Source organism: Ctenopharyngodon idella, chromosome 2 (assembly GCF_019924925.1).
Source record: "Ctenopharyngodon idella isolate HZGC_01 chromosome 2, HZGC01, whole genome shotgun sequence".
Taxonomy (NCBI): Eukaryota; Metazoa; Chordata; class Actinopteri; order Cypriniformes; family Xenocyprididae; genus Ctenopharyngodon; species Ctenopharyngodon idella.
In genome coordinates, this window is record NC_067221.1 from 8,486,100 (window position 1) to 8,505,750 (window position 19,651).

Genomic DNA, 19,651 nt, shown 5'->3' on the forward strand with positions numbered 1-19,651 from the left:
CTGTACTCCATCTTAACTGTTTCTAATTGTATTATAATTAATTATTGTGCATGCCATTTTTTAAAACCTCAAATGAATTGAGAGACTAGTGAAATTAAAAAGTTGAAGCTAAAAAATGGTGAACCTAAACAGAATAGTCACCAGCTTCCAAAAACATGTCAATTTTAACCAAAAATTAGGCATATAGTATGTAACCCTGGACCACAATTTTTAGGGTCAATTTTTATACATCACCTGAAAGCTGAATAAATAAGTTTTCCATTGATGTGTGGTTTGTTAGGATAGGACAATATTTGGCCGAGATACAACTATTTGAAAATCTGGAATCTGAGGGTGCAAAAAAATCAAAATATTGAGGAAATCACCTTTAAAGTTGTCCAAATGAAGTCCTTAGCAATGCATATCCACTCACAAAAACACATTTTTGATATATTTACGGTAGGAAATTTACATGAACATGATCCTTATTTAATATCCTAATGATTTGTGGCATAAAAAAAAAATAAAAAAAAAAAAACGATAATTTTGACCAAACCAAATCTTATTATTTCAACAACTTTGTCCAGTCTATTAAATATTATGCGAAAAGGCAAACAAGGTGCAATATACTGCTCTATACAAAATGCTGCTGATATCTCCAGTTTATTTATATTTCTGTATGCATGTGTGTAAAAAAATCACGACTGTTGCATTTAGAGAGAGTGACTGTGTAGAATTACTTATTAATGAAGTTTTTAAGTCCAGAGTAATTCCTTTCCACGACCACAGAGAGAGTCTGTAGGGGATCTATTATTCAGTCAAATTAATGAAACGAAAGTGCAAGGATCAGGTAGCCTGAGACACAACATTGCGTGTTCTTGTTTAATAAATGTCCCCTGAAGCCTGATGGGAATGAGGGAGGTGAACAGGGGCTCCGAGAGGCCTGTTATCAGTCCGATTCTCATCTCAGCTTTTACACATCCTCTGCACCTCGGATTCACAATCTTTTTTAAAGCGCACGCAGCCACAGTTATTGTCGCTCTCCATCCGCTCTTTCATCAGTATCTCCCTCTCCTGTTTGATTGAGACAGTCTTACGGTTTTCTGTGAATAAGTAGTCTGTCCTCCACACACACACACACAAACACACACACGCGCCGAGCCTTTCATTAAGAATGCATCATACAAAAAAGCACAATGCAATTATTGAACCTTGGTAATACCAAGGCCTCATCCGTTAGATTTCATTTGTGAGAAAACCAAGGAAGGTTCCCAACGGTCCAACTTTGATTCATTTAGGGTTGGAAGATTCTCTTTTCAAAGCCCAATGGAGCTCCTCTTTTGAATTATGGATGCAAACGGGAGGAACTTGTCAACAAACGATAACAATGTTGGATTGATTCCTGCTGCAGATAATCGAGAAAAGCCTGTAAAGCGAATGTATTACCATTCATTTTGATGTACCTGAGCACCTGTTGACTATGTTTTGCCTGACAAGAACAACTATAAAATTGAATTGATCAATCTCGGTTTACAAACTTGCAATCTTTAGTGGCAAAATGCAGATAAATTGCATATAAAATTTATGATGCAAACAGAAAATCTTCTGCCCACTGCCTGAGATTTTTCATCAACAGTGCGCCGTCAAGTTTTATAGTTCTGTAGTGTGTACTGATTGTTTTTTTAAACAATAAAACAGAACAAAAAGCAATTGGAAGATGATGCTAATCTGAAGCCAAGAACCTTCAAATATAAAGTCCTAAAGTATCCTAAAATATAAAGGAAAAAATGAAATAATTGTCTTTTTTATATTATCACTACGTTAAAACCAAGACATGATTAAAATGTTTGGAAAAAAAATTATTTAAATTTAATTTACACAAACGTGAGTGTGTTTATTTTTCTACCTATTAGGATAATGCTGCATGTATAAACCTGAAGAGAATTTTTTTTTTAATTCAAATTTATTTATGTAGAACTTTTTACAAGAAATATCGTTCTATTCAGCAAATAATACCTTAAAAACCCCCAATAAACAAGCCAAAGACGACAAGTGCCAAGAGAAACTATGTAAAATGATACACCAAAAATATAGACTATTCTTGAATTTTCTTCAACACTTATGAAAAACCTATTTGTTCTTTCAAAAGCATATCTCAAAGTATATCTTTCTCATATGACTGTCATATGAATGTAGAGTAAAATAATCACAATTTATCAAATTAAAGGCTTAGTTCACTTCAGAATTAAAATTTCCTGATAATTTACTCACCCTCATGTCATCCAAGATGTTCATGTCTTTCTTTCTTCAAAAGAAATTAAGGTTTTTGAGGAAAACATTCCAGGATTTTTCTCCATATAGTGGACTTCACTGGGGTACAGCGGGTTGAAAGTCCAAATTGCAGTTTCAGTGCAGCTTCAAAGCGCTCTACACGATCCCAGACTAGAAATAAGGGTCTTATCTAGCGAAACCATCAGCCATTTTCAAAAAAAAACCACAAATGCTCATCTTGCACTGCTCTGCGATGCGCCACGCATTACATAATCACGTTGGAAAGGTCACGCGTGACGTAGTCGGAAGTACCGCGGTAGGGTGAAAAACTCCATCTCATTTTCTCCTCCAACTACAAAAACATCCTTTATCGGAAGTACCGATCCAGTGTCTACAAAGCGAACGTGCAAAGACTAAGTCAAATGCCCTTTACAAAAAAAGGTGAAACAACGATGAAGGATGTTTTTGTAGTTGGAGGAGAAAATGAGATGGAGTTTTTCACCCTACCGCGGTACTTCCGACTACGTCATGCGTGACCATTCCAACGCGATTATGTAAGTGCAAAACGAGCATTTGTAGTTAAAAAGTATATAAATTTTCTATTTTTTTGTAGAAAATGACCGATCATTTCACTAGATAAGACGCTTATTACTCATCAGGGATCGTGTGGTGCCCTTTGAAGCTGCAGTGAAACTGCAGTTTGGACCTTCCACACAGTGTAGGCCTACCCCACTGAAGTCCACTATATGGAGAAAAATCCTGGAATGTTTTCCTCAAAAACCTTAATTTCATTTCGACTCTTTTCAATTAGCTAATTCTACCTTGCTGCTTTTTCTAGTAAAATGTAACAGCTAATTACATTTGAAAATGTGAATGTGCAAACAAATTAAAACTGGTGCGTGTTGTATTCATATAGCATATTATAAGCAAACTGCTGAGATGGTCTAAGTGCTCACATACACCCAACATTCCTAAACCTAATCAAATATCATCTAGAACAGTAATGCTTCCCTGGCTCAGAATATCCTAAAGTTAAGGAATTCATTTGATCTGTGCTTTGCCTAATTAACGGCCCAGCCAAGAATTAAAAAAAAAAAAAAAAAACTAAAGAAAAGAAAAGAAAAAGAAATAATTCAAATCCAGGTCACTGAAACTGTATAAACCAAAGTCTTACATTACAAAGATTCATTGCCAAGCATTACTGTCCTCACAGCTCTCACTCAATTAAGCTTTCATTACTTAATACTGCTCACTCAAGAGAGACACCTTCAGAGAAATCTGCAAATGAAACGACAGATGAATCAGAGCTAAGCCTTTCTCCTTTCCCTCCTGCTACAACTGCAGTTCATTGAGCACATTGATTTTACACAGTGGAGGGGATGGGCATTGATATTATTATAATTATTTTATGATTAATTAGTTAAAGATGCAGACTAATCAAAGCAAGGCAAAATTGTACGCACATTCACTTTTTTTTTTTTTGAAGGAATAGTTCAGCCAAAAATAATAATTTCATAACGTTTTAAACCTGTATGACCTTCTTTCTTCTGTGGAACAGAAAAGATTTTGGCATTTTTGCCTTTATTCAGATAGAGGACAGGAAGCAAAGCGGAAGTAAAAGGGGGACGGGATTGGGAAAGGACCACGTTCTGGGATTCGAAATTGGGTCGTCCCAAAGTGCAGTTGCGCTATATATTGGAGAACTGCCCTTGTGGCTATCGCCCCCGACTTGCACATTTCAATAGTTTTTCTCCATACAATAAAAGCCAGTGGTATCTAATATGGGTGAGGGAAAACTTCCTATTGACATATGAATAGTGATTCTATCTTCCTTACAATTTGAATCAATTCACAAATTTCAAAAATCGATTTTCTAAAGGTTTGTTAATAACGTGATGTTGTTGGAACAAAGAAGGCGGCAGTCAATTGTGAGAACAATGCAGCACCCGAACAGTTTACAGAGTGCACAGGCTTGCAAAGGGGGACACAATATGAATTAAGCTTACCTGACAAAAGTTCCTATATCAATATCTTAAAGGGTTAGTTCACCCAAAAAATGAAAATTCTGTCATTAATTACTCACCCTCATGTCATTCCAAACCTGTAAGACTTCTTATCTTCAGAACAAAAATGAAGATCTTTTTAATGAAATCTGAGAGCTTTCTTTCCCTCCATACACAGCTACACAACTGACACTTCAAAAAGCTCATAAAGAGATCGTAAAAGTAATCCATATGAATCGAGCGGTTTAGTGCAAATTTTCTGAAGACAATCAATTGCTTTATATGATGGACAGAATGAATTTAGGCTTTTATTCACATATAACAATTTGAATTGAATCGTAGGATTCCAAAAGATACTGTTAGTATCTAAAACAACACTGGACTCATTGACTTTCATTGTATGGACAAAAACACAAAAAACAAACAAAAAAAGACATTTTTATTTCACTGAGAAAAAAAAAAGTTTAGAACGACACAAGGTGAACTATCCTTTTAAGTATCCCCCTCGGAATATGTCTCCCTATTGGTGTCAGACTTTCTAGATGAGCTGTGTGAAGTAAGGAATCATGTCAGGGTGGTGTTGTACCTGTATCTGGGTCACATTGGTGCTCACAGGGATCCAAGAGACGGCGGCCACACAGATCATTGACCCAGGGGCCACTTGCGTTCTGCTGGTAGTACAGCAGCACCTGGGCTGGGTTCAGCCAATCAGAAGCATCCAGCTGGCTGCCCTGAAGCAGAACGAATCTGGAGCCTGGAAGAGAAGAATCAAACAGGACATCTGTCAAGAGTTAAATCGAGTAAATTGGTGAACTCTATTAGTGAGCTTAACATAAACAAGTATTTTTTGTTGATGTTCAGAATCTGGACCATAAACTAGAAGTTACAAATGGAGTTTGCATACAAAACTTTTGGATAACCATCTTACTTTGTCACTGAGCATAATAACTGTATTATGGGGGGAGGGTTATCTCAATGATTTGAATCCTTACTCAGTGATTTAAAACTATTAAAAGAATAGTCCATCAAGAAATGAAAATTTATTCTGGGTCCACCTTAGACATTACTACTGTAACTATTAATAACTTTGCAACTACATGTCAACTAACTCTCATCAGAGTATTTGTAGACTGTCTGCTTAATATCTGCTTTCAATAGTCCCCCAGACATTCTACTGACAATGAGTAACTTTGCAACTACGTCAACTAATTCTACTAACCTGAACCCAAGCACCTAACCCTAACCTAACAGTCTACTAATCCTCTGAGAGTTAGTTGACATGTAGTTCCAAAGTTACTTATAGTTAGTAGAATGTCTGAAGTGGACCATCAAATTAAAGTCTAACCAAACTCTGTCATCATTACTTCATCCTCATGTTGTTCCAAACCTGTATGACTTTCTTTCTTCTCTGGAACACAAAAGAACATATTTTGAAGAATGTTGGTAACTAAACAGTTTTGGTTTCCACTCACCTAAATTGCATGGCCAAAAAATACAATGGAAGTCAATGGAAACCAAAACTGTTTGGTTTTCAGTATTCTTTAAAATATCTCCTTTTGCGTTCAGTAAATGAAAATAGAATGTTCATTTTTGGATGGACTATTCCTTTAGGCCCTGTTTACACCTGGTATTAAAGGATTAGTTCACTTTCAAATGAAAATTAGCCAAAGCTTTACTCACCCTCAAGCCATCCTAGATGTATATGACTTTCTTCTTTCTGATGAAAACAATCGGAGAAATATTAATAAATATCCTGACGCATCCAAGCTTTATAATGGCAGTGAATGGGGGTCACTAGTATGAGCTGAAGAAAATGCTTCCATCTACATCCATCCATCATAAATATGTACTCCATACGGCTCCGGGGGGTTAATAAAGGCCTTCTGAAGCTAAACGATGCATTTGTGTAAAAAAAAAAAAAAAAAATCCATATTTAACAAGTTATGAAGTAAAACATCCAGCTTCCGCCAGACCGCCTTCCGTATTCAATGTACAAAGAAAGTGTAAACTGGCGTCGCGTCAGTTACGCTTTTTCCGTAAGTTGAATAGGGAAACGTAGGATGTAGCTTAAGCTTTTTGAACTTCAAGAGTTTTACACTTTCTTCGTACATTGAATACGGAAGGCGGTCTGGCGGAAGCTGAAGATGCGTTAAATATAGACATTTTCTTTTACACAAATACATCGTTTCGCCCCCACCGCCACCCCCCGGAGCCGTGTGGAGTACATGTTTATGATGGATGGATGTGGATGGAAGCACTTTCTTCAGCTCATACTAGTGACCCCCATTCACTGCCATTATAAAGCTCGGATGCGTCAGGATATTTATTAATATTTCTCTGATTGTTTTCATCAGAAAGAAGAAAGTCATATACATCTAGGATGGCTTGAGGGTGAGTAAAGCTTGGGCTAATTTTCATTTGAAAGTGAACTAATCCTTTAAGATGCGTTTTGGTCAATCAGATCACAAGTGGACGACGCTAAATACAGGTGTAAACGGGGTCTAAAACGTTTTGAGCTTGTCCACTTTCGACCACTTCCAGAGGTAGTCGAAAGGTGTATAGTGTAGATGACAGGTGTATAGTGTAGATGCTCATGTGATCAAATGTGTTCGAACAACCACAAAAGACCGCCTACTCTCCGCCTACTGACTTGTGTAAACATTATGGAAAACGCGCTAGCCAGACGGATTTAAAGTTTGTTGGCTGGAGACCCAAGTTAGGTTTAAAGACAAAAAACCAAGCGCAATGTTCTCTTACCATTCCTGATTTCTAACACACACACACAGCGTTCGGCGTGGTCTTGGGGTTACCAGAGCAGAAACGAAAGCTGATGCTCTCTGTATGTTTTTCCGTCTTCTCCGGTAGAGTTCATATGTAAATTGCACAAGCTTATTTTTTCCATTAGACGAAAGATCTAATACAAAAACACATACATTTACCAGCCCATAGACCCTCCCCTCGAAGAAATCAGGACAGAAGTGGTTGAAAGTGGACAAAAGAGACGGATTAAAACACCAGGTGTAAACAGGTATGTGTCTCCATCGTCTACTTTTGATCCAATTGACCAAACGCATCTTAATACCAGGTGTAAACAGGGGCTTAACCACAAAGATTCATTCAGATTGATTAACTGATTCACTCAGTGACTCTTCCTGCAGTTTTTGATCTTTTTTTCACTGAGTCACTAAGTCATTTACTCAACTTATTCATCAGCCAAAACAACTGCGAAACAGTTATCCACTATAAGATTTGTCACATAAACAGTACTAAGAGACTCAAGAAAAGTGTTTAAGCAGCATGTACATTTATTTCCCCACAACTGTTATGCATTAAACTTTGTTTTTGACTTTGTGCAAAGCTTTTGAAGCAAAGCAATCCTTACAGTTGAAATTTTATGCATTATACACATTGCTATGTTTCATGGCTCATGCACAGCTGTGGATAAGATACAACAGCATAGATAAAACATCTGAAATGGAAGCGTGATGTATTCTTCATTATCTCTGAATATTTGCCATGTAGAAAAAAAAAAATCAAGTTTTATCAGATCTGCTTTCACATCAAGTTTTACCCTGTAATACTGTTAGACAGTTATAGACACATCTTAAATCAGATTTTTCAAATTCAAAAGGCGAACTGTGAATCCTTCACGTCTCCTCTTTTCAGATTTCTTCCACTTAGACATCTATGTGAATGTTAATCTACCCTAAAGCACCAGACCCCATAGAAAAGACCTCTGCATTAAAGACAAAATGACAGATGAGCAAAGCCAGTCACAATCCATCATATTGCCCAAACTCTAGAAATGACGGCTGAAATGCCAAGGAGCTGAAAAAAAGAGCGAGAGGAAAGAGAGCAAGAGAGAGAAAAAGAGACTGGCCTGTTTTCTTGGACTGCAGGTGCAACATTGAAATTCAATAACAAGCTCATCCAACACAAACGTAACTTAGGTCCAAAGCACAAACAGAGAACCCTTGGGGAAAGTGGCTAGTTGTTGTTTACAGTTGTGTGCAAGTGTGTGTCTCAGAGTGCAGTTCTGGGAAGTAACTAACTAAAAGTAGCGCTACTAACTTAACTACATTTTTTATAGCGTGACAATAGCTCAGCTATGTCAAAATAATGTTGTTTTTTTTCAGTCACAAGCTGTTTTTTCCAACAAGTAGCAATATAGCGTGACAAAATGCTACATCACAGTTTTCCGTCTCTTTCACACACGCAACACACAATCACACACAGCCAACCAGGCTGAAGAAATAATCAATCAATAGTCCTTCCTCTCACACAAACTCTATTTCAATCAGTTTGTTTGGATTCAGTGATTCATGTACTGATTTGTTCGGATGGTTCCTGTGCACTCTGTTTTTTAAAACAAAATGTCCAGGTTTTAGTCAACATGTCTTCATGTTTCATTAGGTTGTTTCTAGTTTTATTTGTTGCATTTAATTTACCTAACTCTTTAAATAGTTATGTAACTGAATTACATTCAAATTTTCCATTTATTTGGATTACATAGTTTTAGCATAAACAAACTAATAAACTTAATGTGATTCATATTTGTAAGTCATACGTAAATGAAATAGGTAAGATTTATGTAATAATATGCAGAAAAATGCCCAGGTTAAATTAACACTGCTTAGTGTTCATGTGTGTGCGCAATATTGTGTTAAAGTATCAGTAAAGCAGTGTCAGAGTTAAAGGAATAGTTCACTTTCAAATAAAAATTTCCTGATAATTTACTCACCCTTATGTCATCCAAGATGTCCATGTCCTTCTTTCTTCAGTCGAAAAGAAATTAAGGTTTTTAATGAAAACATTCCAGGATTTTTCTCCTTATAGTGGACTTCAGTTGTCTCCAAACAGTTGAAGGTCAAAATTACAGTTTCAGTGCAGCTTCGAAGGGCTTTAAACGATACCAGACGAGGAATAAGGGTCTTATTTAGCGAAACGATTGGTCATTTTCAAAAAAAACAAAAAACAAAATGTATATGCTTTATAGGCACAAATGATCGCATCACAAGTGCTTCCACCAGAACACGATTCCGTATTCTTCAAAAAGCTTACGCTAAATGCCCTACGCCTTCCCTATTCAACTTGCGGAAAAAATGGAACTGGTGCTGCGTTCGTTCCGTAAGTTGAATAAGGAAGGCGTAGGACATTCAGCGTCATTCAGCACTTGTGATGCGATCATTTGTGCCTATAAAAGCATATACATTTTGATTTTTTTTTAGAAACTGACAGATCGTTTCGCTAGATAAGACCCTTATTCCTCGTCTGGTATCGTTTAAAGCCCTTTGAAGCTGCACTGAAACTGTAATTTTGACCTTCAACTGTTTGGAGACCACTGAAGTCCACTATAAGGAGAAAAATCCTGGAATGATTTCATCAAAAACCTTAATTTCTTTTCGACTGAAGAAAGAAGGACATGGACATCTTGGATGACATGGGGGTGAGTAAATTATCAGGAAATTTTTATTTGAAAGTGGACTAATCCTTTAATGAAATAATTAAGTGATGAGTGAACATTAATGATGAACACCTGCTGTTAACTAGCAGAATCACAGAGAAAAATAAGAACTACAACTGACTTCAGTCACAGCCTTCGATGAAATCAACTGAAGATAAAAGACATTACATCTCTGAAGATCTGATTAAACAACTCTACAAACTCTACAAAACATTTCCAACTTCACTTATTGCTAACTACATTTTCTGCGTACAATTACATAAATCATTTATGTATGACTGACAAAAATGAACATTAAGTTTGTTTGTTTTGTTAAAACTATGTAATCCAAATGGATGGAAAATTTGAATGTAATTCAATTACATAAAACTTAAATTAGTTATTTAGCTGTTTTATTTATCAACTTGTAGTGTACTACCTTCTTTCTGAAGTTAAATTCTTGCTGCTTTAATAATGATATAGCTTAGAGGTTAATTGTCAAGATGGTGGATGTGGCAACTAGTGAAACATCTATGGACAAATGTGAGTCAAATGCTTTACCATCGACCCACATGTGTGATTCATTTTTCAATATTTGTACATTTAACAATATGGGCTTTCATAATAACTTATAGGTAACCTACCAGACTCAGGTTAGCTAACATGCTAAAGTTAACGACAACACCAAATGAGAGAAGGTGTGTCTGAAAACCTTCTGTGTTACAATTAAAAATAAACGTCAGTGTTTCATTTGAGACCATACTACTCTTTAAAAATTAATTTACAAGATGCCTGAAAACAGTGTAAAGTTACAAGTACACAGTGTACATCAGTTTAAACACAACTAGAGACTATGCATTCGTGTATGATTGTGCTTTGATGCTTTCAGCACACATCTGTTTGGTTTTTCACTAGAGACAGGCGGAAGTCAGTATGACATTTGCTTTAATACAGTAGAAGTCGTGGGGGGTAGACGGGGGGATGAGGACCCCTGCTGCTCAGGGGCCGGACGGGAAGCGGAGCGGGTGATGAGATTACCGTCTGCAATGAGGTGCTCTGGTACATGGAGTATGACTCTGACGTTGAGGCTACAGGAGAGGTGAGATGCACAGACCAGGCCGATCACACAGCTCACCACGCTGATCAAAGTCAGGGTGGTCTTGTTGATAGGGCTCCGTGGGGAACCTGGGAAGAAGAAAGAGAGAGAGAGAGAAAGCAATAAAAGAGCAATGCTACAAGACTGGAAAGTTCACATTTTTATGTGCACCTCGGGAAGGCACAAGGGAGGCAGTTAAAAAACAGCCCACATCAGGGTTGGTGGTCCATGAAAGGAGCACTGGATCAAACCAGCCAGCCAAACTCTGCGAGCGGCGGCAGATCTGGCACGAATAAAGCGGTGGAGAGATAACGGTTTTCCTTTTGAAGCCTGCTGCTTTTATGCTAAATACTGCAAATGGCAAAATATGAAAAAATGAGTTGTTTTTGACCACTTTTTTGTAATACAGCCAAACTGGTTTGGTGTAGTGCTGCCCTGAACATCTGTTAAATGTAAAATCAAGGCACAAGACACTGCTGGTGGTGCATGAGTATTATAATAACGCACAAGATGACACACCAATTCACAAATGTATGAGGACACAATACTGATGATCAGATATTGAGGACATTAATGTTGCTAGTTGTATAGCTCATTAACACAGTGTTTAAAACTCTCAGGATAAACATGGACAATAGCATGCAGCAGGTTGGAAACAGCAATTAAATACATGAAAATCAGATGACATATGATGGTCAAAATACAACTGACACAAACATATTTACAATGATTATATGCAGTGTATGTATAAAAAAAAAAAAGAGGAGTCACAAATGAGTTACAAATCAATGTGAATCATTGCATTAATGATGCAGCACACCATATACAAAAGGAGGAATCCCTGTTTTGCGCTATTAACCATAGATACTTAAGACATCATCATCTTAATCTCTGAGAGATCCCGCATCAAAAATAAAATTGATTTTGAAGAAATGAAAGACACATGATTAAAGGAAACGATAAGCATTGATTCAAACATTTGCACGCAACTGCCAGAAATATGTATAAATGGTTTTTATACATTTTTTTGTTTTATGTTCCCTCATGTTAGTGATATTCATCAGTCACTGATTTACTCTTTTTTTTTTTTTTTTTTGGTGAAAATTGGTGTTTTCACATTTTGTCAGTTTGATATAGGTGAAACATACTGGTCCTCTGCTGAGCCAATCACATCTTTTAAGGACTAATTACAGCAAAACTATTTTAAAATAATTCATTTTAGATAAGAATATAATCTGGCTTTTTGTCCCCCGGCCCCTGTCCTTTCTGTAAGCATTAGAAAATAGCTTTAAATTTTTAATTGTGAAGAAGTCAGATAAAAGCCAGCATTTAGTATTTCAGTAGGGTTATATATATATATATATATATATATATATATATACACACACACACACATACACACTTTGGTACTTTTAATGATACTTTTATTTTAAATTATTAAAAGAGAAGAGATTTATAATTAAAATAATAATTGATTTAATATATTGTACTTTATGAAAGCACAATATATACATATTTAGCATATATTTAGCAATTACAGCTTACTATACCTTCACTTCACTCAAGTACAACAGCTCATATTAACACCTACTTTTTTTAATGTAAACGTACACAAACATGTCTATCAAAATCAACACACTACTCTTTCCCAATCACCAGTTCACACAGTTATCTAGAAGAGAGAAAAAATGCGACACAAGCCATGTCTATTATTAACTTAAGTCCAATTAAAGGTGTCATTGCTTTCACATCTGACTAGTAGTGTTTTTGACAAGAACAGGGTTTAAGCATTTGGTAATTAGAGGGAGAAAGTATTAAAGCCAAGACGTTGTCTATTAGTTGCCTTTCAAGTGGCAGCTCCTCAAGAGTTTAGGGAGCTTTGCATTCAGTCAGGTCTCTTCAGAACACAATGCAGCACTCCTTAGGGGACAATTCATGAGTTTCAGACAGACTCTAGCCATTAGCGCCTGACAGTACTGTCCAACTGTTTTGTCTCACGCTCTCTTAGCACTTAACATACATGCATTTACCGTGCTTAATGTTGAATGGTGGTCTACAGATGGAGCTGCTAAGCTTAAGGTGCTTAAACACTTGTAAGCTTGCATTTAGTCGTCATTCATTTTCAGAGGAGGTCCACGGAGTCCACAAAGAGCCTCAGAAGAATTCTCTTAGTAAACTTAAATTGCTCAGGGACCCTCAGTCCAATTTGGAGGATAGTTAAAAAAAATCCCCCAAAAAAGTGAAGCATTTATGCTTTCCTGTAAACTGTTTTAACACAGTATTCAACTGCAATGTCAAATCAATGGCAAATCTCACACGAAACGACATGCCTCGGTCGGTGAGGTAGTTGTAAGGCAAGCCGCTTCACAACTAATGCTTTGCTCGGGATCCGAACAAAGTGTCACACAAACACCAAATGGCCACAGTCAGGCGGTGCAGGTTGAAATCATGCGATGGTGTGGAAGTCCTCCTTACCCCCGGAGCCCCACGCGGTGTTGACGTTACCGTTTCTCATACCTCGACTGCGACGGCGGCTGCGGTTTGGGTCGGTGTAGAAGGTCAACTGCGGCTCACTGTCCGCCTCCGTTCCAGAGTCCCCATCCGGGTTCAGGAAGGCTGAACCCGCTGTAGAATTCACACAAAAACCATCCATCAACTCATTCATCAAACCAGATTTAAAAAAAAAAAAAAAAAATGATGCAGGCCCAATGTCAAGTTTCCAGATGACCTTCCAGTCATTTTGTGTGTAAAATAACCATAAACAAATTAGACAACAATTATGCTGGTCCCAAAAACAAACAACGTCAACATGACCATCCAATTAAATATTAGATTACTTCAAAGTCAGTTCAGAAAGATATACAACAACATTTCCAAGCACAATGTCATTCTGAAGGTTTGAAATTAAACAAATATGACAGCATGACAATAGGATGATTTTTTGTCTAATTGCCAATCTTTTTGTTTACTTATCTAGCATTATTGATTAATACGGTGAGTAATTATGCAGAGCCAAACCGCCAAACAACAGATTCATTAGAAATATCAGATTGGAAAACCATTTGATTTGTTTTGATTTGAAAAAATCTCACAGAAAAACCACTGCAAAGATGTTTGCTATTTAAGCAACAATTGTTAAGGCACTTTATTCACTTGCATATCACTTATACTACTGTTCAAAAGTTTAGAGTCGGTAAGATTTTTTTTATGTGTTTGAAAGAAGTCTCTTATGTTCACCCAGGCTGCATTTGATTGAAAAATACAGTAAAAACAGCAATATTGTGAAACATTAATATAACTCTAAATAACTGTTTTAAAATGTAATTTATTTATTTTATGGCAAAGCTGAAATTTCAGCATCATCACTCCAGTCTTCAGTGTCACATGATCCTTTAGAAATCATTCTGATATGCTAATTTCGTCCTCAAGAAACATTTCTTGTCATTATCAATGTTGAAAACTGCTTAATATTGTTTGTGTAAAGCATGATAAAGCATTTTATTAGAATTTCTGATGAATAGAATTACTGTCACTTTAAATTTTCAATTTCATCCATCCCTGACGAAAGTAATAATTTCTTTTAAAAAAATCGTACTTGACTCCAAACTTTTGATCAGTAGTGTATGTAAAGAAATCAGGTACTAAAGTGTGAATGAAATGATGTAATAAATGACACAATGATAAGCACATGTCCGAATACAATAGGGTGAAATATTCACATCATATAATCATATAACAGTGTTTTGACATCAAGCAATTGCATTGTAAAAAGGTCTGCAAAGCATACAAATAAATGAAAAACACATTAGAAACTGCATAATTGCAAACATACATCACAGCACACAGCAATGTGACATACAGAGAATAAGCCAGAACCCATACAGTAATCATGCTCTGTGAGATGCGCTTCTCCTCTCAGAAGAGTATTGGGTAAATATAAGTAATGAACAGGAGGTAAGGAGTGTGACTGAGATAAGAGATGCACGCCTCCTTGGGCTCTTTTTTCTCTGTGCACAAAAGACACAATTTACCCGTCAGAGCTAGACAAACGCTTTCATTATGCAGCGCGTGAGGAAGAGATGCATGAGCGCACTGACCCGTGGATTAGACTGCCTCGCAATGATGAGAAATAATGTTTGAGTTACTCCGTATCCGCACAACAGTGTGGCTATCCGTTAAAAAAAATCTCTGCTGGTGCAGAGGAGAATCAAATAATTATCATTTATAGATGAGCCATCTGTACAGAATGAAACGAACAATGCTTATTTTTGAAATATCATTTCATACCGCCATAAAACAACACATGAAATATTCAAAGTTGTGATGCAAACAACATGGAGGGAAGTCACGAGAACAGCAGCAGTTGTTCGGCCCTACAGTGAAATCACGAGGCTCGAAAAAGCACAGTTCTGAAGGTAAGCATTTTATTTTAGCACATCACCTCATTACAGTGATCACCGCAAATTATCACCGTAAAGAAGGATGAAAAAGTACAAAAACGACGTGAAAATACCAGTCGTCCTCAATATGTCTTCTTAAAGATTTACAGTATTTTACAGTAAACATTTTGGAAAGAATTCACTGAGAAATACTAATTACTGTGTTTATTTGCATTGATTTAGCACTCTATTTAGTAAATGCTTATATAATCAAATTTTGATGGATAATGGCTGCCATGATCAATAGAAAATAGAGAACGCAATAAAAAAAACATTTATCTTAAATAAAATTATGCTTACTGCTAATCGCTTCCAGGTAAATAGCAGTAAATAAAGCGAAATCCATAATGAGCCTAATTTACATAGAAAGAATGCATGTTTGCACTATTTTTATATTTCAATGCCTGGTTAAACTGAATGCAGGATGCTTTGTGCTTAAATATCGTGCCACAGTTTAGAAAATTCGACTCATTTATTTCGAAATGCCTTAAGAGTACAACAGTAAAAATGGCTCAGCTTGATTATATAATGAAAATCTAACAAAAAGCTGATGAAACACCTGGCATTTAAGTCTTCAAATGGTAACACCATTTCGAAATGACACATGCCGGCACGCCAATCCCTCTTTTTGTACTCGTAACAAATGAGAACAAAAGAAGCACCTTCAAAAGAATTAGCCGTAAACCTCACAGAGCAGGTGAGGATTGTGCGCTAGCCTCCACAATTAGGCAGGGGCCAAAGGTGCAAAGCTCCATGGAGGGGAATAAAAGATGAGCTCGTTTAAATATTCAACACGGAGTGCCAACAGCTTCTCGGCATGCAGTGCAGGTGCACACGCCTCCTACAACAAAAAACTTATTTTGTACTGCCATTCAGGGCGCTAGAACTCAATCATTTGCAAGGTCTTGGAATCACAGTGTCACCAGAATGGTCTCACAATGAGAAAAGGTGAAGTACAAACACTTACGCCAATACGGTTGACCTAGAGATAGCTGAAAAACGTCAAATGGCGGGAGCAACAGTTCTAATTTGTATAATGAAAAATGAGGGGTATAAATAGATGAGGTGAGAGAGGCAGGTGTGATTGAGAAAAAAAAAGAAGAACTTGAAAGGATGTGTGCACACATTCTCCTCCGGCGACGTGAACGGAGTCTAAACATAGCCTTTAGCAGCTTTCGTGTTCGTGGATTGCTCGCTCGCTCGCTCATAGTCTGAACAGTCATATAGTGTTCATTATAGAAGAAAAAAAAGGAAAAGTTTCAAAGGGAAAAAGTCGCTTTGTCTGTAATCAGGCAAAAATAATAATAATAATAAAAAACTTAGATGCTCAATAAACAAACAGGGCAGTACCAGTATCAATGCATACTCTGCATCCATATATAAAGATTATAATAATACACTGTTAAAAAGAATTGTTGGTTTAACTTAAAAAAGTAAGTTACCTGGTTTCCTTAAAATTTTGAGTTCATTGAAATTTTGAAATTACATTTTTTTTTTTTTAAATTACTTAAAAAGAAATAATGTTGTGATAACAAATCATTAAAATAATTTTTTACAGTGTACTGGTTAATACAAGTTAACTACATGGGTTAAGGTTAGGTTTAGTGGTAAGTTCAGGGTTAATACCTACACTGTAAAGATTTTTTGTCAAATCAACTTCAAATTATTAAAGTGGTTCAGATAACATAATATTTTGAGTTTCTGTTGATTAAACCAATCGCCTTCATTGTATTAACTCACATTTTTAATTTCAATGAACACAAAATTAAGGCAACCAGGTAACTTACTTTTTTAAAAACAACTCTTTTTTACAGTGTATGTACACCCATGACACTATGGCACAGTTAAAGAGAACTTATGCTTATTTTTTAAATTTTCAACCTTCTTTAGTGTGTAATGTTGCTGTTTGAGCATGAAAAGTTCTCATAATTACAAAGCACAAAGTTTACTGCAACGGGAGTTAGGCCGTGTGTCAACCAAAGCATTTTTCCTGAAGCTAGCGTATTTTTCCAACTGTTTTCAATGCGAACGCCAGGAGCGTAACGAGGCACTGAGCATCTATTTCACGCTGAAATGCTGAGCGCTCGGCGTTTTTTACCAGTCGCCGAAAGCTGAAGAATGTTCAACTTTGGGTAAAACGCTGGGCTCATCACTGTCACTTTTTACCCAGCTGTCCAATCACAGTGGGGGAGGGGCGGGACAAATACAACACCGACCAACCGCCACATTCGGCTTGTACAACATCAACAGATGACAACAACAAGCATAATAACAGAACAAAGTTATTTAAAACGAGCCAGAGCAAATACTTTACATTGTATCAAATTTTTTTTATTGAAACAATACATAAACAAGCTATATGTGAAATGAGATACTAGTAACACTCCCACGGATATTCCGTATCATAGCAAGCGAAGTGTCTCAACTGAAAAAAAAACACTGCACTGCCGAAGTGCTAGGCGTTGTCAGCTGGCTAAAAAACACTTTGGTGGACACACAGCCTTATTCTTTAAAAATCAGTGCACTGTTTCTGAACTCTCTGAAACGCCTTGATTGTAGTCTTGAGTTTTCTTCTGGGAAGTCACAATAGTCCTAGTTTAAATAATTCCCGCCCAAGGCATATGCAAAGCAAGTGGGTGAGGCCTAGTTGAGTTGTGGTAGTAGTGTGTTGATGGTACGGGGCGTGACATTTCTGAAACACACTCAAAGCGGTTGACCGTTCATAATACACTGGTCTAGCCGACCAGATCACATTGCTATTTTCAGAAGAAGGGGCTTTATAGAAACAGGAAATAAACAGAGTGTTACAGACAGACTGGGAAGAGAGTATTTTTTGAACATTCAATCATGAAAACCTATTCTAGTAAACCCCAAAAACAAAATCAAGACTTTGTAAAAGAGCATAATATGGCCTCTTTAACAAAGAACAGCAGCTCTCAGTTGTCAGTAACTATTAAACTATTACTTAAAGATACAGTCAGTAATTTTCTGTGTTGTGTTAACAGATATGCCATTGGTCTATCTATATACAGTATATAGACCAATGGATCATGTGACACTGAAGACTGGAGTAATGGCTGCTGAAAATTCTTGAAATTGTTTTACACTGTAATAATATTCCACAATATTAATGTTTTTACTATATTTTTGATCAAATAAATGCAGTCTGGGTGAGAATAAGAGCATATGTAGCCATGATTAATTTATTCTGCAGGTGGTGAAAGTGTCCAATAATAGGGGTAAAAATTCTGAGATAAAGTGAGTAGCATTCGACAGATCATGTGATCTCAGCATGACCACCCACTCTAATACTAAAATCTTTTAGTAGGCTACTGAATTGATTGAAGTCTTCATATGAGTTTAAATAAAAAAAAATAATAAAAAAAAAAAAATAAAAAAAAATCATTTCTGTAAAGCTTTTTAATGAGGCAAGAATTCCTGAGTGCACCTTTATATTCATATGCAGTAAATGGAAAATCCAAGTGCATTGAGTACAAAAAAAATGCTGGTTTGAAGGTCAGAGAGAGGCCGTACGTCTGCTGGACTGAGGTAATGAAGCATTAAAGCATGAGCAGAGAGTCAAATATTTGTCCAGCTAGGAAATCAGATTCTTACTCAAGGAAAACACTTCACTGGACATCAGATATTCGTGTCCAAAGCAAATCAATATGTATCTATATCTATAAGTAGATATCTATAGGCATGTTTCCCTCACAGAATTTATATGGCTTAAATACATGCAGATATCAATACACCTCCACTGCCAACCAATATCACAAGCATATCACAAAAGCATATGAATACCTCATCAAATCAAAGTTTTTGGTGGTCTGATCAGCCAAGCATAAAGCTAGAGAAAGAGAAGTTCAAACCCAGAATGGGATAGCAAAGAGAGTGTAAGACAAATATTTGTGTGTGGTTATGATTACAGACATAGACGGCGGTTGGAATGAGATCTGTGTGGATGGAAGAGGATATTCAGTGAGGGTGTAACGGCTCAGATTTCTCATGGTTCAGTCTGTGGTCACCGTTTTTGTGCTGTTCGATTAATGCCAATAAAAAGACATCTTATTTTTCCCAGAAACATACCCTATTTGTATAAATAGATGAAAAGAAAAGAAGATATTTTGAGGTCTAAACATACACTACCATTTGGGCTCAATAAGATTTTTTTTTAAGAAATTAGTACTTTTATTCAGCAAGGAGATATTAAATTAAGTGAAAGTAACAGTAAAAACTTTAGTAAAAAAAAAAATAATAATGCGAGCACCGATGGTGTGAGGACCCTATTGTAATTGCTCAGTCAATTATTCTTCTTCTCCGAAATGAATCGTATTTTTGAGGGCCTAAACATGCTCAAAAACTCATGAAACTTTGCACACGCGTCAGAAGTGGTGAAAATTTACGTCTGATATGGGTT

The 19,651-nt window shown here is 36.5% G+C and overlaps 1 protein-coding gene across 1 annotated transcript in view; it reads right to left on the reverse strand.

The window, feature by feature from the left end:
• The window catches only part of astn1 (astrotactin 1), a 239,111-nt gene that overhangs the window by 158,269 nt on the left and 61,191 nt on the right, over positions 1-19,651 (reverse strand). Inside the window, 3 exon segments of the mRNA XM_051870300.1 lie at positions 4,840-5,007; positions 10,735-10,881; positions 13,310-13,417. Coding sequence (XP_051726260.1) covers positions 4,840-5,007; positions 10,735-10,881; positions 13,310-13,417 — 423 coding nt within the window.